Source organism: Terrapene carolina, unplaced genomic scaffold, assembly GCF_002925995.2.
Source record: "Terrapene carolina triunguis isolate 2854851 unplaced genomic scaffold, T_m_triunguis-2.0 Scaffold374, whole genome shotgun sequence".
In the NCBI taxonomy this organism is placed as follows: Eukaryota; Metazoa; Chordata; order Testudines; family Emydidae; genus Terrapene; species Terrapene triunguis.
The window spans coordinates 6198902-6220264 of NW_020664725.1; the positions used below are offsets into that span (position 1 = coordinate 6198902).

The following is a 21363-nucleotide window of genomic DNA, read 5'->3' on the forward strand; positions in this document are numbered from 1 at the left end:
CCCCCCCCTCCGCACCAATGCACCTACCCACATCTATACAACCTCCTCCGCACCAATGCACCTCCCCCCACATCTGTACACCCCCAGCTATACACCTCACACCTATGCACCCCACTTCCTCGCTAAAAAACCTTGTTTCCTATTTTTTCCGACACCGCCCCCTGCGCGGCGCTAACCCCGCCCGCGGGCCTGCAGGCAGCCAGTCCGAGCCACGCCCGCTACGTGACAGTACGCATGCGGGAGAGGCTACCGCGCCGACGCTCGACATTGAGGTCGCCGGGAAGAGGAGGTGCGCATGCGTACGAAGGGTCCGTCAGGCTGAGCTGGGGGCTCCGCCTTCCGGGCACTGTGCTCGCGCTCTGGGGAGAGGGTGCGCGCGCACGCGCCTCTCCCCCCCACCCCATCCCGCAAACGCCCTGGGTGCTGCGCCCCTCCCCCACGAAACTTGGAAGCTCGGTGAGCCGCGTGCGGCCTGGAGCCGGTTGCGGGGGGGCTCCTGGGGGTGGGGAGCAAGGGCCTGCGGGGGGGCTCCTGGGGGCAAGGGCCTGCGGGGGGGCTTCTGGGGGTGGGGAGCTGGGTGGTCTATGGGGCGGGGTGGTTGGGTTCCCAGGGATGTGCTACTGGTATGGTGTGAGGGTTCCTGGGGGGCGGGGTGATCCTTGGAGAGAGTGGGGCTTTTTGTTGAGGGTGGTTGGCAATGCTCTCCAAGCCACTGTTTGTTACCTGGATCCCTTGACAGGTTTCAGAGTAGCAGCCGTGTTAGTCTGTATCCTGCATCCGAAGAAGTGGGTTGTAGCCCACGAAAGCTTATGCTCTAATAAATTTGTTAGTCTCTAAGGTGCCACAAGTACTCCTGTTCTTTTTGTGGATCCCTTGAGTGGACATGTGCCCTCAGCCAGGCTGTTTTTTTCTCCATCCTGTGCAGTTACTGTTTGTTTGTTGTAGTGTTGCTGCTGACTTTGGTTATCAACTTCTGTTGTTAGCAGAAAGAGCATTGAATTATTTGGGGGGATGAGCACTCCCTGAAGAAATACCTAGACTTTGCAAATAGATCTAACTATGTCCATCCTTCTTTCCCAGGGCTCTTTGGGGCGGTTAGAGGGTGATGGTGAGTGCCATTTGAGGAGTTTGTTTTGTTATATGTTAGTAGGTGTATATTGTTATAGTCTCTGTGGTTTGCGTTTGAGCATTTTATTTGTTTTGGTTGCGTTTTATCAATGGTTGATGTTATATTTTGTAAGTGCTTTGAGCCTGGAATAGGCCATGAAATCTAAATAAATTTGGAAAACACTTTTGAAAATAAATGAGGGTGATATGGAAGAATGATGTAACTCTGCGTCTTATAGTAGCTGGTGTAGAGTATCATGAATGTAATATTTTTAATAGGGAATGGTAGGTCAGGCATTGAATCTGCTGTGTAAATGGTCTTTTGGGCAGTGGGAGCAAGGACTGCTGAGATTTATTCCAGACTCTGCCATTGGATTTTAGGCAAGTCCCTTAGCCTCTGTGCCTCAGTTTCTCTCTGTATTGTAGAACTATTTAGTAGGGGGGAGGGATAGCTCAGTGGTTTGAGCATTGGCCTGCTAAACCCAGGGTTGTGAGTTCAATCCTTGAGGAGGCCACTTAGGGATCTGGGGCAAAATCAGTACTTGGTCCTGCTAGTGAAGGCAGGGGACTGGACTCAATGACCTTTCAAGGTCCCTTCCAGTTCTATGAGATAGGTATATCTCCATATATTTATTTATTTATTTAACTAGTATGACTTCCCATACCTCATAGAATTTATAGAGCATATTTTATAAACCCCATTGAAATGCTAGTTGACTATTGGATTATAATTGTCTTTATTGGCAATGTAGTTGACTGTTCTCCAATTTATGATGAATTCACATGGTTTAACCAGATTATTTATAAGGCTAAAAGCCCTAGAACTTGTGTTTTTAATATTAAAAAAGTAAACATGTATTCCCATTTTTCTACTCTTATTGATTAAAGTTCAATCTCTTGTTTTATTCACAGATCAGGTACATTTGAGACGACTTCAGTTCACATACTTTAAATCCGCTTCTCTAATGTTCTCAATCCTTGGCTAGAGTGTCCACGCTTTCTGGAGGCAAGAGGTGATTCCTCCTCTGAACCAATTTAGTTCTGAAAAGGGACTCATCCCCTCTGATATATTGAACCAAACTGCACTAAAGCTTGGAATAGAAATGAGATTTCAAAATTAATTACGTTCAGTATTCCAGTGGCTGAACATGAATCAGGTTTCACATGTAGGGCAAATTAATGAATGGCTTAATGTTTGTTGTTTGGGCAAGCCTGATGCTGCTGAGTAGTTGGCCCTTTGTAGATGGTGTATTGAAGTCACAACCACAGAAGCAAAGTCGTGAATTCTTTAATGTTATAATGCTACTTATTGTGGCATGTTTCGCATGGTGGCAGAGAGCTCAAGAGTGGAGGCATGAGAGTAATGTTTAACTCACTTGTAAGAAAGCTTCAGGCCGCTATGGAAAATAAAGGGAGTATATTTACAGGTCTCGCATCTGGTCAGAGCCATGAAGTATCTTTGCAGACCTGTAGCCTGAGGTCTGGTTTGCTCAGCAGGCAACACCCTCTAATTCCAGTAGCTCTTTCTTCATGATTGTTTATACACTTGTCATCTATCCCCTTGTCTTGGGTTTTTCTATTTCTTGTAGTTTGCATTACTCTACTTACAGGTTTCACCCTCTTCAGAATCCTGGGTTGTGAGGCTTCTGAGCATTCACCATAAACCATGTTGTAAGAGTGTTTCATCCCAAATATTGCAGCAATGATGTAGTGCATAAGACTCAAAGTGAAACTGACCAGGCCAGTCTTTATTATTAAAGTTTAGTGACAGGCAAAATATAAATTGCATATATAGTGAAAAGTAAATTATTAAGAATGCAAACAATTGGTAGTGTTGTAAGTGGAACAGGTAAGAAAAATTTAAAACTATGGTTATTAATCAGCAAATGTCCATTTCTGTTTCCCTAGTGTTCTTTATATATACTCTGTGTATGTTTGTGTGCAGGGGTGTCACCTGAAAGAGTGATAGTCCCTAGTACTTCTATCAGATCTGCATTGTCTATTTCACTGTTTAGTAAATTCACATGGCACAATTACACAATTCTGTGGAACTTGAATGGATTCTGTTAAAACAATTTCTTCATCAAATTGTACCTTCTAAAAAGCTAAGACACCTTCAGTTGTATCTGAGAATTTTGGACTTTGTTGTTGGCAAGTTTATGCCAGCAGATAATAGTTTCTTTTGTTCAGGGACTGAGAGTACAGTAAAGAATGGATTCTCTGGACCACATGCTGACAGACCCATTGGAGCTGGGACCATGTGGGGAGGGAAATGGCACACGGATCATGGAGGACTGCATGCTAGGAGCAACAAGAGTTAGCCTGCCAGAGGACCTCCTAGAGGATGTAAGTAATAATAAGAGCATTTTCCATTTCCAGAGTGTTTGACAAACATAACTATTTACCTCACAAGGAGGTTGTGGGTATTATTCTCACTGTTTCACAAAGGAAAGTCAGAGCAGTTGTGGGGTGCGGGAAAAGAGGGGTAACATCCCCAGATGTCCCAGGCCCTGCTAAAACAAGGTGGGTTTTGAAATCAGCTTAAACTAACCAGATTGAGTCAACACAATTGGAACTCTCCCTTCGCCTGACACCTGTATAGAGACCGTTTTAACAGCTAGCAGTTGAGTTACCTTGTTGTGTTGTAGCCTGGGCTCCCTCCTAGATGACAACATAGCTAGCTAAACATGATTTTAAAGGTGCTGAGTGGTGTTTCATGTCACGTTAGCCAAATCTATTTTAAAAGCCCCCCCCTTTTTTTTCTACTCTGTTCCTTATCTAGTAAACGTAGTGACTCTCAATCTCTTATCAGATCTAATATTAGAACATCTTTCTGTTACTTTTATACCTCCTGATCTCTCTCTCCATCTGCTATGGGTCCTCATGACTGGAATCCTTTAATATGTTCGCCTTTCAGTGTTTTAGACTACCGCTTTCCACAGTGCCTTGTGACTTTTATTTAACTCTGGAAAGCCTTGAGGGATAAAGGTTTGTTAAAGATTCTGGAAGGCATTTTGCTTCATTCTTGTCTTTGTCTCCTTTAGCCTGAGATCTTTTTTGAAGTTGTCAGTCTATCTACATGGCAGGAGGTGCTGACAGACTCACAGCGAGACCACCTAAAAAAGTTCCTGCCCCATTTCCCGGAAAACAACCCTGAGCACCAGAACAAGCTCATCCCAGCTCTGTTCAGCGGAGAGAACTTCCGCTTTGGAAACCCACTGCACATTGCCCAGAAACTCTTCCGGGGTCAGTGTTCACTCATTCTGCTTTTAACTTTTATTTTTTTTTATTGAATGTATATCTGGTGAAAGGTGCCAGGTTGATAGCGAAGCGCTGTTTATTCATGGACTTGGTACAACACCGACCTGTTTGCTGAGACTGTCAACAAGGTATCAACTAGTGCCAGCTGTGCCTTTTTTGTGATGTGTACACTTGTCTGCTGAGATCTCCAGATTTATTTCTCAGAGGACACTGTAATGTAGCAAGAACTCTTGGCCATCTGACCTAGAACAGCAAAGCTCCAGATCTTGTCACTCCTCTGAGAATTGTAATCTCTTTGATATTATACTTAATTTTTCAACAGGTCGTGGCTGCTGTAGCATCTGGATTATTTATGTAGAGAAAATAAACTGCAAACTTTTAAAAAGGCTTTAATCTCAGCTTGCAGTGAAGGGAAGTCAAAACAGTTTTTATTCTTTTCTACAGATGGGCACTTCAATCCTGAAGTTGTGAAATACCGCCAGCTCTGTTTCAAGTCCCAATACAAACGCTACCTGAACTCCCAGCAGCAGTACTTCTACCGACTCCTCAAGCAGATCCTTGCTTCCCGCAATGTAAGTTCTTGCAGGGTGCAGTGAGTTACTTGATGCATTACATGAAGAACATGGTTTAACTTTGTCCGTTGAAGGATTCGGTGGTGTTCATGTAGCCACTATTCCCTGTTGGAATGTTTTATTAAATACTGCAGTTGTTGTGATTTTAGGCTTGGTTGGTCCCTAAATGTAAAGTTGCTGAAAGGATTCTGGATGCTCATGCAGATATTTGACAAGTATCTATCTTACCCTGAACCTGCACAGATTCCTCACTCTTCTATGTGACACCTTTTTTTTTTTTCATTGTTTTATAAACAATTTATAGATTCCACGGTCAGAAGGGACCATTGTGATCATCTAGTCTGACCTCCTGTATAACACAGGCCATAGAACTACCCCCAAAATAATGCTTAGAGTATATCTTTTGGAAAACATCCAGTCTTAAAATTGCCAGTGATGCAGCATGACTCTTGATAAATTCTTCCAGTGGTAGTTACCCACTCTTACAAATTTCCAGCTTATTTCCAGTCTGAATTGGTTTAGGTTCAACCTCCAGCCAGTAGTTTGTTAAATCTTCTCTGTTAGACTGAAGAGCCCATTGTTAAATATTTGTTCCCAATGCAGATATGTATAGAGTGTAATCAAGTCACCCTTTAACCTTCTTTTCGCTAAACTGAATAGATTGAGCTTTGAGTCTATCACTAGAGAGATGTTTTCTAATCCTTTAGTCATTCTCGTGACTCTTCTCTGAACCTTCTCCAATTTATCAACCTTCTTCTTGGATTGTGGGCCCCAGAACTGGACCTCGTATTCCAGCAGCAGTTGCACCAAGGCCAAATATAGAGACAAATTATATTTAGCACTCAGCCTTTCTCCCCTCTCTCTCCCGCTCCTTCCATCCCAGCAAAATAAATATCGTCATTTTATGCATTGGCAAAGTGATGGTCAAGTGACTTCCCCAACATCATGTTGTTCAGTGGCAAAGTTGGGAGTAGAACCAGGGAGTTCGGACTCCCTGGGCTAGTCAATTCCCAATGCTGACTTCTTGTCACCTGTGATAGCAAACCACTAGTACTGATTCCAAGTATTTTGCGCTAACCATTAGTCTGCATTCCATTTTCGTTACGGTACTGGTATCTTGGCTTTTAAATGTATCTGACTAGGAGTGCAGTGAAGTGTTGTTTGAGGTTATTTTTTAATATAACAATGTTTTCATCAAGTTGGTTACCTTCATGAAAAAATAATACTACCGTATTAAACATTAGATACGGTTTCTCTTCAGATTGTATAAATCTTTCGCCTTCTTTTAAAGCTGGCTGCACGTGTTGTTTGAAGGCTAATTGGACGTTTTTTTTCCTGCTGAGATTGAGTTCAGTGTCCAGTTTCTTTTGTAACTGGTCCTAAAAACCTAAACTTATCCACGTAGATGTTACTGATGCCATACCCTTTAGCAGGGGAAACCCAGAACCTGAACTTGAGTCTCTTGGTAGGTAAGGAAAAAGGAACTGACTTCCAAATAAACCATTTATTTGTAATGACGTCGCCACTTCTGCTGTTAGTCAATAGCCTCACCTTTCTTAGGCAGTCCTTAATTAACTACGTGACTCCTGGACCTTTAATCTGAGGATCTCAAAGCATTTTACAGACACCAATTAAACTTCACTATCTCTTGAAGAAGCAGTCCTTGGAAGCTGCAGTTTGAGTCAAACTAGACAGTGCAGTGGAGGTACTGTGGTAAGGAGTAGGGAGAGTTTCTTGCCGCTGGCAGGTAGAGCAGGTCTGGACTCATGAAGGGCCACTCCTACCCTGCTCTACTGGGAAGATCGCTTGGTCTGTGCTCCTGAAGCAACTTGCCTGTCCCTCAGGCCAGGAATCAGAGAGAGGAGATGTCACAACAGCAATTTAGGCTGGAGGCATATAATTACTGGGCTACATGCCATGATGGTGGCTTCTGGCTAAGGTTAGATAGTCAGGGAGACTGAAGTGTTCCACCTATTGAGTGGGAGGGGAGCTCTTACATTGAGGATGGGAATGGTAGCTGGGAGGTGGGGTTTTCATGTGGGACAAATATCTCTTCTTTGTTATCCTAAGGGTTAAACTACTTTTTCCTTTTTCTTTTGAAGAATATTTTCCTCACCTGTTTATTTAAAGCCAGTGTTCCAAATCTGTGTTAAGCTTCATGGGGTGCAAACCTCTTCAGGTGCTCTTCCAAACAATGACTAGCCTGTACTTGACAAAATGGATCATATAGAATGAGAATAAGGGATAATGAGAATGGAAAGCGATGCAGGAATACAATCAGTTATTAGACTTCCCCTTTATTAAGTACTGGCATACTTTTTGGGATTCCCTGCATACTAAATACTAGAATGCTGTTAGTTAGCTTATAAAGAACTGGGTAGGTGATACCAGCAACCATGTAATGATGATATGTTATAATTTTTAAACTAATTAAATTGACCTGTAGGTGGGTATAAGTTACTCCTTCCCCACAAAGCTGGACTCTGCATCCCAGAGTCTTCCCTGTGTTGTAGCTGTCTGTCTCTTTACTTCAGCACCTGCTCGATCTGGCTAGGAAAGGTGGCCCTGATCTGACCCTTAAGAAAAAATACCCATCCCCTCCATGTGGCCCAGAAGAACGGGATAGACGGACACATCAGCGCTACCTGAAGGTCCTGAGGGAGGTGAAGGAGGAATGTGGAGACACCACCTTATCCTCTGATGAAGAAGGTAATGTAGCCAGTGTGTTCCCGGAATAGCATGAGAGATTGGGGTGTGGGCTGGGCTGGAAAGTCCTCTGTAGATACTGGCACAGTTGAAAGCCTCCTTTGGCCTTGATGCCAGAACTGGACATAGTGACTTTCCCAATTTCCTAGGAATTTTACTTTTTATTGAAGAATAATAAATCCTTCCTCAATATCTTTCTGACATAAACTTGCCTTACACAGTGCAATGGATGGCTCAGGGAACTGATGGATAACTGATAATACAGACTTCCAACTCTGGGTTCCTGGTTCCAGTCCTGTCCACGATGGTAGTAATCAATGGTTACCACCTTCTGACACACTTTACGCCTAGGTGGTGGTTCAGAGTCAGGCTCCTAGGCTAGGTCTACACTACAGCGGACTTCCGACCTAAGATACGCAACTTCAGCTACGTGAATACCGTAGCTGAAGTTGCGTATTTTAGGTCGGCTTACCTGGCGGTGAGGACGCGGGAAAGTCGACCGCTGCCGCGCTGCCGCCGACTCCGCTACCGCCTCTTGTCGAGGTGGATTTCCGGAGTCGACGGTAGAGCCATCAGGGATCGATTTTACCGCGTCCTCACGAGACGCGGTAAGTCGATCCCCGATAAACCGATTGCTACCCGCCGGATCGGCGGGTAGTGAAGACGTAGCCCTAGTGGATAGGAGTGCACATCACGGAAACAACCACCTTTATTTACTCTTAAAGTTCATATATTTTCTTTCCCTGACAGTCTTTTGTGTGTTTGTGCAGGTTGGGAAGTGGGTGGACCTTGGTTCTCCTGCTTGTCCTGGGGTAGATGCTCAGACTGTTTATTTGCAGGTGGAATCAATAACACCTTATTTGTTTCAGAGCGTTACACAAAATTTTATTAATAATGCTTCACAATACTGCTGTTAAGGAGATAAGAATCATTATCCCCATTTATAGATAGGGAAATTGAAGTATTCATGCAAAGATGAAGTGACTTGGACAAAACCATGCACAGCATCCATATCAGTGTTGGGATTAGCACTCAGACTCAACTACCAGACTAACTATTAAACCACTGTTCCTCTAATTCAGGTCTGCTTTTCATGGCTGTTTAAATAACCTGTCCAGTTGGTGGAAGGGAAGCTGCCAGGGAAGTGAGGGCATGGGGAGAGTGTCTTTTTGAAAAGTAGCTATTGGATTCATGTTTCATTGACATGGCTCCTTTGAACCCTGGGGATAGAATTAATTGGCTATTTGGGCAGCATTCCCTGTAGAAATAAAATTGAATTTACAACTTTCCGTTTTCTCAGATCTAAGTTCCTGGCTTCCAAATTCTCCAGCACATTGCCCGAGTCCAGCTCTTCCCCTCAGAGTGATCCCCACATTGTCAACTCTGGATATGAAAACAGCAGGTGAGAACTGAGTGAAGGCACAAGTGAAGTAGTGAGGAGGTGCTTGGAGCTACTTAGGCCATGTCTACCCTACCACGTATGTTGGCAAAACTTATGTCACTCAAAGATGTGAAACATGCTCTCCTCCACACCTCTCCCCGAGTGACATAAGTTTTGGCGGTGTACATGGTAGTGTGCACAGCAGTATGTCAACAGGAGAGCTCTCTCCCGTCGGCTTAGAGCGGCTACACGAGAGATCTTACAGTGATGCAGCTGCATCAGTACAGCTGTGCTGCTGTAAGCTCTCTAGTATAGACATAGCGTTATTCAGGAAGGGTGATTTCTTCCAGTCCCTTCTGAAAAGTCAAGTACTGAAAGTCAAGGACGTCATGAACGTGATCTTTTGTAATGCTTCACTTTCTTCTTGATCCATGAGGTCTCTAGATATACTCCTTCCGGTTCCCTCCTTTCTGTTGAGGCAAGCTAATATTTTAACACACAGCCATCCTTCCTCTCTGTTGTTGTGATGTGTATGTTCATCATTGTTCACTCTCTAATGGATAAAGCAGTACCCCATAATGCAAGTTGAACAGTATTACTACATATCAAGGGAGCTAATCTTAGGGTTGTCTAGTCAAATCTGCACACTCCTCTTACACACTACTCCCAAGAAAACCACCCAGAAAAGCTGGATAAGAAAGTGTTGTGGTGGCTTTTCATGATCTGGTCTGGTGGGGTCACAGACTGAATTTCAAGCTGTCAAGTAGCATTTAGCTATTAAAACTTGAAGTTTGTTGAAGGCGGGGATGGATGAGGAAAAGGTATGTTAAATTACTGTAATAACAGACTGACAGGGAATTCTGGTAATAGTTTTTCTTGGATTTCTTTCATTCCAGATAAACTTGATTTTGGGGAGAATGACCTGAAGGTGATGCTGAAGAAGCATCATGAGAAACGGAAACGTCAGCCTGTAAGACACCTAGGAAACATGGGGCTGGGGATTACCTCTGTTTGTTTTTTAGCTTGTCCGTCAGCTGTAAGGTATAGTGCAGTTATGGCTGGAAAATTATTGTAATTTCTTAGGGCCCCTTCTCATACAGCCCCTCTACTTTCCATCTGCCTTTTCCCCACAATGAAAAGTTTTTACCTCTTTCAGCCCTGCAAAGTCAAAACAGCTATGGGGAGACCCAAGTGAAGTTCTATTCTTCCTCATTCATCCTCAGCAAAATTGTCAGCTAGGTTGTGGCTTTGGAATCTTTGAGGACGGAAGAAATAAAATTCATCTTGGTTTCCAAATCCCAGAATGTTGGGGAGTTATGGCTTTGCAGGCATGGTCCCTGAAAGTGCCAGGATTGAGATGCCAGGAGTTAAATGTTTGAGTTCTAAACTGCAGTTTGATTTGGGATCCTAGGGAGAGAATACATCTGGAACTCATAAGGGCTTTGTCACTTGTCAAAGCATAACCAAAATTTAACCTTTATCATGCCCTACAGTTAAGTCTACATGGATATTTACCTTTTGTCTTTTATGCTGACATCTACAGAGGTCTAGAACTCACCAGTGATGTGTTATGGGGAGACTAAATGTTGTTTGTGGACTATATGCCATGCTTGTATGAACTATATCAGGAGTAGGCAACCTATGGTACGTGTGCCAAAGGCGGCACGCGAGCTGATTTTCAGTGGCACTCTCACTGCCCGGGTCCTGGCCACCGATCCAGGGGGCTCTGCATTTTAATTTACTTTTAAATGAAGCTTCTTAAACATTTTTAAAACCTTATTTACTTTACATACAACAATAGTTTAGTTATATAGTATAGACTTATAGAAAGAGACCTTCTAAAAACGTTAAAATGTATTACTGGCACGCGAAACCTTAAATTAGAGTGAATAAACGAAGACTTGGCACACCACTTCTGAAAGGTTGCCGACCCCTGAACTATATCATAATTATATGACGGGGTGAATATGGAGGTTCCAGGGGGCTGCTTTGAGGTACAGAGTGCCACAAGGGTTAAGTAGTTTCTTCGGTTCACGTTCAGTAAGTTGAGTTTCTGTAGGCAATCCACAGATAAGTTCTCTGCCATGGCCTCTTCGTTAATTTAACACCCTGCCCTTTTTCTCCGGTGCCTCTTTCCCCTATCCCTCTTCGTCCTGTGTAGGACCACCCTGACCTAGTGACAGGGGACCTGACTCTCGATGACATCATGACCCGTGTGAATGCTGGCCGGAAGGGCTCCTTGGCAGGTCAGTGACTTGGGTGCAGTGTTGTCATGGGAATGTGCCCCTTGGGCTTTCTGTTGCTGCAGCTCTACAGAGGGAAGGAGAGTGGTTGGTTGTCCATCAACTTACAGTACAGTTTGTCTGTTACCAATAAACAGCTCAGAATATTAGCAAAAATAAACATAGCTATAGATTTGGGTCTGGAAAAAATTTCCTTTGTGGAAATAACCCCAATTTAATGATTACTTGATAGGCTATTGTATCTAAATAGTGTAGACACAGGAGATTATGTGCACAAGAAAAGCTGAGGGTAAGTGCAATATGTGGCATGTTAGTATCTAGGTCAGTGGTTCCCAAACGGGGGTTCATGAACCCCTGGGGGTTCACGAAATGTTACAGGGGGTTCTCCGGGGGAAAATTCCCTACTGGCGGACAGAGCTGTCCCTAGGAACCCCTGGCAGCACAGGGCCAGCAGCCCGGAGCCCCTGGACTTCCGAGAGCTAAGCAGATCAAAGCAAGCATATCTATCACACTGAGGAGATTTCAACTTCAAGACTCCTTATAAGAAATGGAAAGGGAGGTGGATATTTTTTGCTGTTTTTAAAATTATTATGAAGAACAAGTTTAAGCTTTGTTCTAACATGCATTGTTTGCCTGGACTGCTCAAGCCCTGAATGCTTGTGTAGAAGGAATGATTTGAGTTGGCTTCTTAAATACCTTCATGCTGTTTCACATCTGATACTCCTTGATAAAACATAGGAGCCTTGTCTTATAACAAGCTTATTCAAAGTGCTACAAGCTACGAAAGTGAGATCTTGGAAGAGTGTTGCCATTTTCATAATGTAATAAAAATACTGTAATGATAAATAATAATTATTAGTGTATAATAAGCATGTCATAAAAACAAATTTTATATTTCCAAGATCAATGGTTTTATATTTTATATTCAGGGTAAAGGAAAAAATCCCTTGAAATATTCATTTTTAGGAGGGGGTTCGTGAGACTTGACATTTTAGTGAAAGGGGTTCACAGGTTGTTAAAGTTTGGGAACCACTGATCTAGGTAAATACACCAGTCCTCCCAATCTCAGATGTCCCCTATTTTTTAAACACCCCTTTCCCCAACTAAAGAGTTTCTCTAGTCAAGAGCATTGCACTGAAAGGAAGAGAGGGGGATTTCCTGTGGAATCTCCCTACAAATAATGCAGAAGATTGAATAAGTGCCCTGTGACAATGACTGCTTATCTTGCAGCAGTTTTGGGCGAGCTGCTGTTATATGGGGATATGTGTAATGTTATACAAACACCTATAAAGATATAAAAATAGTCACTTGTTCCAAAAAGTTAATCTCGATTCCAGTGGAATAATTTGATGTTTGAATTAAATGCATGTTAAATACATTTCCAAATACATAATTGAGTATCTAGTGCATTTCTGATCCCTAATGTTATACACTGAAATGTTTCACTGAGATTTGTTCTGTCTCCTTTTATCCAAAGCCTTGTTTGACCTTGCCATCATGAAGAAGAAGGTGAAAGAAAAGGAAGAAAAGAAGAAAAAAAAGTTGAAGGTGATTAAATCCGAGGTGGAAGATTTGGCCGACTCCTTTAGCAACGCTGATGGAATCCCCCCAATATCACAGGACCCATCCCCCATTGCTCTGTCAGCTGTTAAAGAAGAGTAAGTGGTTTCCAGAAAGTGAATAGAGGGGTGTGTGGGTGTGAAAGAGAGTGAGTGAGACAGGTTATATCTATACTACAAGCTAAGGACATGATTTCCAGCTCACAAACACAGACTCGCATTAGCTCATTGAGAGCTAGCATGAATATAAATAGTAGTATAGCCACGATAGCATGAGCAGCAAAAGCAGTGGCATGGGTAAGCCAGGCTGAGCACAAACCCACCTGAATCACCTGTATGTATTTGCATGACTAAGGTATTGCAGCTAAACTACTTTTTATACTCTCGCTAGCTCTCAACAAGCTAGTATCGGTAGGCAAGCTGGGAATCCCATGTCTAGGTCATAGTGGAGATGTAGCTCCAGATCAGGGAAGGTGCCTGCACCCACCAATAACTTTTTTTAAAAGGCATCTGCTGTGTTTAGCTTTCATCCAGACTGCACCCCATTGAGTGTGGTGCAGCATGTGCATTAGAGCTAATGGCCTTCCCTCAGAATCAGTCCTCCCTGTTTCAAGCTATTTTATATAACTACAATTGTTAAGCAAAAATGGATAAATGGGGTGGAAATAATCCCTTATTTTATCAGAAACTCCAAAATAATCCCCATAGCACCTCGTTCTGGGAAGAAATGGGATGGGAAAGCATAGACCATGGTTCGAAAATGTGCCTCCTGCTGTGTGTGCAGTTCTTAAGGACCCCACCAGCAGGCCCAGTATAATCAAGTCAGGAATCCCAGTTACAACATGATAGGGCACTGTGAAAATTTAAGTTCATTTGGTGCTTGGGACCTTACACCTGAGATACAGAGTCCATTTGGTAAACTGAACCAGGAGCATTCTTTAATACAACTAGTCACAAAGCTTCTCAAGTCAAATGATGGTGGGGTTCAGTGGATTGACTGAGGTGCATTGGCAAAGCTCCGTACAGTTTCCAGAGCTGGAGTAGATGCGCTGTAGCTCGGGACAGAGGTTCATTGGCAGAGCTATGGAATAACCTTTGCCTGTACCGTGTCTGGCTCTAACCCATGCTTAGCAGCTCTTCACTCTTTCATCATTATTGGGGGAAAGTGACAGCTGTCTCCTTTGGTTACGAGCCTTTTCCCCCATATAAGTTTGGGGGGAACCATAAAGGAGGCTGCTTGCCTCTGCTCCATGCAGCTTGTGGTGCATAAGCTTATGTAATTATATAGCATTGATCCTCATTTCTGTGTGTATGTGAAATGCTGGTAAAATGTTACTAAATCCAAATTATTTAACATTTTGTGTTTTTCTTCATTCAAAGACCTCTTGAAGAGATCAAGCCATGCCTTGGAGTAAATGAAATCTCTTCCAGCTTCTTCTCTCTCCTTCTGGAGATCCTCCTTCTAGAAGGACCTTCTAGTCTCTCTGTGGTAAGGATCTACTAATTGATAAGTCTTTGTAGAAGTCTTTCTAGACTCAGCAAAATTAGGGGATTTTGTGCTAGTTACACGTCAGTGATTCCACCCGAATCAAATGAACAAGACTTTAGATACCCTTCTTGGTTTCAAACATGTGTTTCATAAACTCAGGGGAAGTGAACTTTTGCATCATTCATAATAAATTTGAACCCATCTGACTGTAGAACTTCTCTCTCCCTTTCTTCCTGTTCATATATTAACTACAGATGGGGGGAGGGGGGGGGCGGGACTTGTTTTTCACATATGCAGCCTTCATTCACATTGGTGCAAGAGCTTTCTCCTCTGCAGCTTCTGTTGTCTGACATATCCTTCTCCTTTGTGTCTCTCTCTTCACAATTCAGCTGGTCACATCTTTTTCTTTCTTGACTACCCTTTCTTTCTCTCTCTCTGCTGTATAGTCTATTAATTCTATATAGTAAATCTTTAGAGCTTGTATGAAAGACACTATAAATGCATCTTGTTTTCTTTTTCAGCTTGAGGATAAAGTTCTGGATTGGCAGTCTTCCCCTGCAAGCACTCTGAATAGCTGGTTCTCCTTTGCCTCTAACTGGTCAGAACTGGTTTTACCTGCTCTGCAATATCTGACAGGTGACAGCAGAGGTAAAACTCCCTTATTCAAACTCCAGTACAAACAAAATTATTATTTTTAATCTGTGCTGGTCTGTATTTTAACCCCAGTCAGCAATTAATTCACAAAAGCACTGAGTCATTGCCAGTGTTGCTTGCACCTCTGATAGGGGTTCTGCAGCATAGTTCAGTGTTGTTGTAGTTGTTTTGTAACCTGTTACCACAGTGCTTGGGACCCAGCTTGGTTCCTGATCTCTTTATAAACGTTGTATGTTGAACTGAGTGCTGGTGAAAGGAGCCTGAAAGAGCCCTGGGAACTGGAGTTCTCTGATTATCCACAGAACAGGTACGACCTGGGTAGTGGCAGTGCAGGCTTCTTCCATTATCAGCCCTGCATTAAGACCCCAACACTGGGGGCACAAAGAGTTCAGTCTCCATGGCTCATTTGGTCCCTGGCTCCTTAGCTGAGGCTTCTAAAAGGGGAGCAGTTAGTATTTGTGAGGATGGTCTTTGCAATGTGGATTTTTCACTGGGAACTGGGCTGATGTTTCCCAAATTCATTTCATGTTGGCCAAAGAGCAGCCACTTATGGTCACTTCTGGCCTCTTTCATTCTGAATAGGATTCGGACTGGCAATCTATAAGTGAAAGGCTCAGTATTCTGTTCTGATCTATTGAGGTTTCCACTGCCACCCTGACCTGCTTCATCAACTCCATATTTAGAGATGTAGTGACTTAATCTGTTAGAGTGCTTTATTTTTCATCATGAGACTAACTGCAGCTTGAAAGACAGTAGTAAAAGTTTGCATGTGTGCCTTTGTAAGGCATCTGTGGAACATGGACATGAAATGCCTTTGTCTCTTCCATTGCAGATGTTCCTTCCAGCTTTTCTCCCTTTGTTGAATTCAAGGAAAAAACTCAGCAGTGGAAATTGCTTGGTAGGTAACTTGTTTCATACCATGTTTTCTAAATAGTTAAGATCAGATGTTTTCTCCGGGTGTTTCCTTCCCAATTGGCTGCAGCTTTGAGAAATGAGAAGAGCAGCAATTTCACTAGTCAGCTACTCTCTCTACTGTTAGCTATGGCAAGGCATCTATAACCTGCAAGCCTTATGAGAAGGAAGTCTTGTCTGTCCCACCAGTAAAGACTCAATGATACACATGGGACAGCTATGTAGAGTAAGTGGCCAGAGGGGATGGAGCATCTTTCTTTGTGTTGTTGACCTTCACTTCCATCCTTCAAGCGTGACTAAAACATTTTTCATGTTTGCACTTCCGTAGTGCCTTCCTCCCAAAGATCTCAACGTATTCTGTAGACATTAATTAAGCTCCTCAGTCCTCTGTGAGGCAGGTCAGTGTTGTTACAGATGGGGGAACTGAGGCATAGCTTGATAGACGCTTGCCCAGGGTGTCAGTAAGTAAATGGCAGAGCCAGGAATAGGGTCCAGACCTCTTGACTTCTAGTTCTGTGCTCTAGCCACCAGGCAAAACTTCCTGTCCTTAACCACAGTGATTCTTGCTCATATTCACAGGCTTAAACCGATTGTGAGCTTTGGACTCAGGAAGGTACTCCTGCACTCCCTTCAGAATTTTGGTGTGGGAATTTTCTGCTCAGGGATTAGGGGACTGGGTTTCACTTTCCTGGGGTTCACTTGGAGCACTGAGAGGATCATCTGTCAGTATCAGATGCACTTATCCCACACAATCTTGCTTGCCATTGCTGAAGTTTGGGGAGTTGGATCTTGACTGTTATTGTCTTCCTTCACTATACTGCTGTACCCACCTATGGGATACCTAGGGCTTCCTGAATAGCCTGTGTGTATTTAACTCTGGCATAATCATGGTATGTATGGAGAGTGACTTATCTGTAAGTGGAAGTTGCTCTGGAGCTGAATGTATGCAGAGTGGGGGAGGTGGTGGGAACTGATCAGGATGCACAGGTAGGAGGGTGCTGGCTCCGTAAAGAATAAAAGAACGTCTCCTAAACATTTTTTTTCTTCTTGGACTTTTTGTACCAGGCTCTTCCCAAGACCACGAGAAGGAACTGGTAGCGCTCTTCCAGCTCTGGTTGGAGACCAAAGACCAGACGTTTTTCAAGGTGAGGCAGTCTCTCCTTTCATAGCACAGATACCTGCATGGTTGTAGCACAGATAATAGCAGATATCACAGGCCGACATTTCTCTTTGTTTCTTGACAGGAAAATGAAGACAGCTCAGACGCCACCACACCGATTCCCCGGGTGTAAGTATTTAGCAATGAGGCAGCCTGAAAGCCCAGGCCTGTGATGCCTACTAAAGCTGTGGGGTTCAGTCACCAGGCCTCTGGGCCTGAACCGCTGCTTCTGGAGCAGCCGTCACCACATACTGTCCTTCCTCTTGGTAAAGCTTCTGTAAGGGCCACTTAGTCAAGATCTTTGCTGATGACTTTACTAATGACACAAACAGACCTTTATCAGTAAGTCTTGCAGCGCCGGTACAGCACCAGGAGCATGAGCTGGATTCTGTGCTCCTTTTGTGCATTTCTGACCATAGAATCTTCACTACAGACCACATCTGGGTTTCCTGATCTCAGGTGTAGTTTGTTGTCCTGGCCAAATTCCTACTCTGGCAATTTAGTCTCTTCCTCCTTAAATTCCCCCTACCATTTCAGTTAGGTGGGAAATTCTTCTTTGCTTCTTGTCGTAGATTTCTCGGTAGTCTGAGTGTGCTTTGTTGGACAGATGCTACATTCCATCCTAGCAGTAGCAGCATTTTGATGGTCCCTGTATTACAGATCATGTGCATTTCTGTAGCACCTCTTCCCTCATTGTTTCAGAGCTCTACGTATTTTAAGAAATCTACCTCACAGGGAGGTTGAAAGACAAGTACAAATACTGACACATAAATGGGGGTGCAGAGAGGTGACTTGACTTTTCCCACAGTCCAGATAGGATTTCACTGGCAGAGCTGGGGATAGGACCCAAGACTCCTGACTCCCAGAACCCTGCTCTAACCTTTAGATGACAGCTTTTCTGTGGATACAATCTGAAGAATGCTTTGAGATCCTTAAAGATGAAAGGCTCTGTATTAATGTAGGTTCATTCAGAATCTGTTCCTCCTGTGTGAGACACATTTGCAGGTAGGCTGTGTGTGGCTAGTCCTGCTTGATATCCTTTGGACCTGCAGTTTGACTGTAGTCACTGAGGACTGACACTAATCTTTGTTTCAGAAGGACTGACTACGTGGTCCGTCCCAGCACTGGGGAGGAGAAACGTGTTTTCCAGGAGCAGGTGAGAGGAGAAATTCACCCTTGTTTCAACGTGCATGTGCTTAAAAGTCATCTGGCAAGTAGGATAATTTAGAACAGGAGTCCGATATCTTCTGCAAACCACTTACAGTGAAAACGAGAACAATTGTAATAAATCTGTGCTGCCTTCATGCGGGCTTCACAGCTGCTGGCTTAAAGCATGTTGCGTTGAGAATTGAGCCCAACACTTTCAGTTCTACATACACTAGTGCTTCCCACTTGGGATAAAGGAGAGAATATATTCAAATCAATAATATTAAGGCTTGCATCCATGTTGCAGCTTCCCACAACTTGAGGGTCACCTAATTGGTACTCTTGAGCAGGTCTGATTCCATCCACCTGCAGGCAGTGAAGCATGGTTGCACACACCAGGAAATATTCAGTGGAGAAGATGTTTGTAGTAGATGTTGGTTTCAATGCATCTTACAGGCTGGCAGTCCATGTAAGGGCCTGTGCATTAGGAGAATTTCTCTTCACCTCTTCCATATGTAGGCTTCATATTCAGCTTGTGTTCAGCAGTGTGATGTGTATGCAGCAGGTCACTTTGCCACTTAAGGTGTGGTAGAATGGTGGGGTATACATTTGCATGAGAATCCTCGCCACCTGGATGTAATATGGTTTCTGTCACCTGTACTGACTCCATTCACTAAACAGGAAATAAGCTGGTGGAATTCACCTTTCATGTTTGGAATCTTTAACACTTGTGTAGTTGCTTAATATTTTGCCACACTTCACATTCCTCCCCCGCTTGACTCTAACTGGTTGTTAGATTAGCCAATTTAAACACAACACATTTCATTTGTATTAAAAATAATCCTTTGTGTAAGAGATGTTATATTAAATTAGGACCCAAGGGCACCAGTTGTCAGATGCTTCAGTGAGAGGCTTAAAACCCCCTAGTGCACTTCATAGTGCATGGTATTGAATCATGGGAGATATTCCTTCCTGACCTGACTGGTACTGCCTCACACCCTGAAGGGTGAAATGACTATCATTCTTCATGCAAGTTATAGTGCAGATGTTCTGCTCTTTAGATACATGGCTAATCGTCAAATGTGCTAAGACCTTTTCCTTCACCATATACCTCCTGCTGAGCTGTATCATCTCCCATCTCCCCACATCCAGGAGCGCTACCGTTACAGCCAGCCCCACAAGGCCTTCACCTTCCGCATGCATGGCTTTGAGTCAGTGGTTGGTCCCGTGAAGGGAGTGTTTGACAAGGAGACCTCGCTGAACAAAGCCCGGGAGCATTCTCTACTGCGATCCGACAGGCCTGCATATGTCACCATCTTGTCTCTTGGTAAGGTGGCAGTGTCCTCTGCAATACAGCTTTTTTTTTAAAAAAAAATATTTCATACAAATTGCCTCACACGGGGCTTTATACAGCAAAATCTTAGCAGGAGGACTGGGGAATTGGGTGACGTAGGCAAGGAAAAAACATGTTTCAAATGAGGAGCTGTTTCTGTGCTACATTTTTACGCTCAGTGAAGAAAGGGATATGGATCCGTTACAGATCAGTTCTTAGTTTTGGAAAGAGCCTGTTAGGAACTATGAGCCATGGGGATTTAACTCATGCCTGAATGCGCTATGGTACTGCCTCTTCATGAAGCGGAGTGTTAAGTCTTCTGGCAGAAGGCCTGAAGGCTTAGTCCACAGTACAGGCAGAGATAGCCATGACTCATAGCTGCCCCTCCCTGTAATTACAGTTTGAAGACAATCTTTAGCAGTTGTGGGTTTCTATTGCTGAAACAATCTCTATTGATTTACGAGGGAAGTTTCAAGCAGGAGCAAATGTTAGTGCAGAAGGTATTTTGCTTTAAACCATTATAGAAGAGTACGTGCACATTAGGTACAGCTCTTGGGCTCCGGGTTGCCAGATTGGCCCTCTGTATTGCAAAGTTTGGGTGCTGAAGTTGAGTGGCAGAGCCAGAATTTGCACCCCTGAGTTAGTCCCTCCAGCCCACAGGGGTTGAAGATGCTGCATGTTGCACTGGAGCTGCCCTTTGCCATCTATGCAGTATCGGTATAGTGGGTTCTGGGAAGATATCCATGGGAAGCTCTCCTCAGTCAAAGGAAAGAGCCAATGATGGGGAGCCTGTGAATAAGATGGAGAAACAAAACAAGAAAATATAAATTGAAGGGCTTGAAGACAACTGCCTAGATTTGCAGCTGGAGCCCTGACTAAGCCTTGTTTTCCTGTTATCTCAGTTCGTGATGCTGCGGCCCGCCTTCCTAATGGAGAGGGTACACGTGCTGAAATCTGTGAGCTGCTTAAAGATTCCCAGTTCCTGGCTCCTGATGTCACCAGTGCCCAAGTAAGTTGGATGACAATAGTCCATATAGGGATGGTTGCCATTTCTAAGCCTCAGAAACCACCATCCCTTCCTAAAAAATCCACTGATGAAGATAGGCACTATTTGGTGATGGACATAAGGCCCGGTTCCTTGTGGCTCATGGAGGTGGAAATGGGAGCTGTATACCATTTCATTGGGCTGCTACAGCACCCGCACCCCCTTTGAGCTTTGGATGGCCAAAATACAGCTAGCAGGCCAAATGTGGCCCACAGAGTTCATACTGTTCTCATCTTTGCTACAGAGCTGAAGGTCTCAGCAATGTGAAGCTTCATCTTGATCTGGGTAGACAAACAGCAGCATAGGCTGGAACCTGTATTCTCCAAAAGCTGCACCTCCTTGTTCAAATGAGGTTCGCTAATAATCGCTTCCATTTTTATGCCAGATAGGGTCAGCCTTTAAATTCCTGGTTATTTGTGAACATGCCCATTGGTTGGGCAAAGTTTGGGCACGTTTAGTTTACTGTGAGTTCTGTTTTTCAGGTTAATACAGTTGTGAGCGGTGCCCTGGACCGGCTACACTATGAGAAAGATCCCTGTGTGAAATACGATATTGGACGCAAACTGTGGATATACCTGCACCGGGACAGGAGTGAAGAGGAGTTTGGTAGGTGCTTGCTGTAGGGAGCCGTGAAGCATCTGGATTGGACTTGTTTGTGACACTTTAAAGTTCTGTTTAAAATCTCTAGATGAATATTTGAAAGAGTTGGTGTCAGGTTAAAAATGTCCTGGCCTGTTAATACAGCACTAGGGAAGCAGTGGCTCTGAAAACGATTTGGAGGTTGTGGCGGATAATC

The 21363-nt window shown here is 43.7% G+C and overlaps 1 protein-coding gene across 4 annotated transcripts in view; it reads left to right on the forward strand.

The window, feature by feature from the left end:
• The first annotated feature begins 398 nt into the window (after positions 1-398).
• Positions 399-21363, forward strand: part of NFRKB (nuclear factor related to kappaB binding protein) — a 34535-nt gene continuing 13570 nt past the window's right edge. For 2 of the 4 annotated variants that reach the window (XM_026657923.2, XM_026657926.2), the window contains exons 1-20: positions 399-456; positions 1081-1108; positions 2020-2120; positions 3298-3453; positions 4152-4353; positions 4813-4940; positions 7475-7649; positions 8947-9048; positions 9924-9997; positions 11189-11273; positions 12748-12928; positions 14210-14318; positions 14840-14966; positions 15805-15870; positions 16950-17029; positions 17129-17172; positions 18139-18199; positions 19342-19516; positions 20425-20531; positions 21050-21173. In XM_026657923.2, the coding sequence (XP_026513708.1) occupies positions 3319-3453; positions 4152-4353; positions 4813-4940; positions 7475-7649; positions 8947-9048; positions 9924-9997; positions 11189-11273; positions 12748-12928; positions 14210-14318; positions 14840-14966; positions 15805-15870; positions 16950-17029; positions 17129-17172; positions 18139-18199; positions 19342-19516; positions 20425-20531; positions 21050-21173 (1975 nt within the window). In that variant the 5' untranslated portion in view covers positions 399-456; positions 1081-1108; positions 2020-2120; positions 3298-3318. The remainder of the gene's footprint in view (positions 457-1080; positions 1109-2019; positions 2121-3297; positions 3454-4151; positions 4354-4812; positions 4941-7474; positions 7650-8946; positions 9049-9923; positions 9998-11188; positions 11274-12747; positions 12929-14209; positions 14319-14839; positions 14967-15804; positions 15871-16949; positions 17030-17128; positions 17173-18138; positions 18200-19341; positions 19517-20424; positions 20532-21049; positions 21174-21363) is intronic. The other 2 variants (XM_026657925.2, XM_026657924.2) reach the window with 2 other exon arrangements.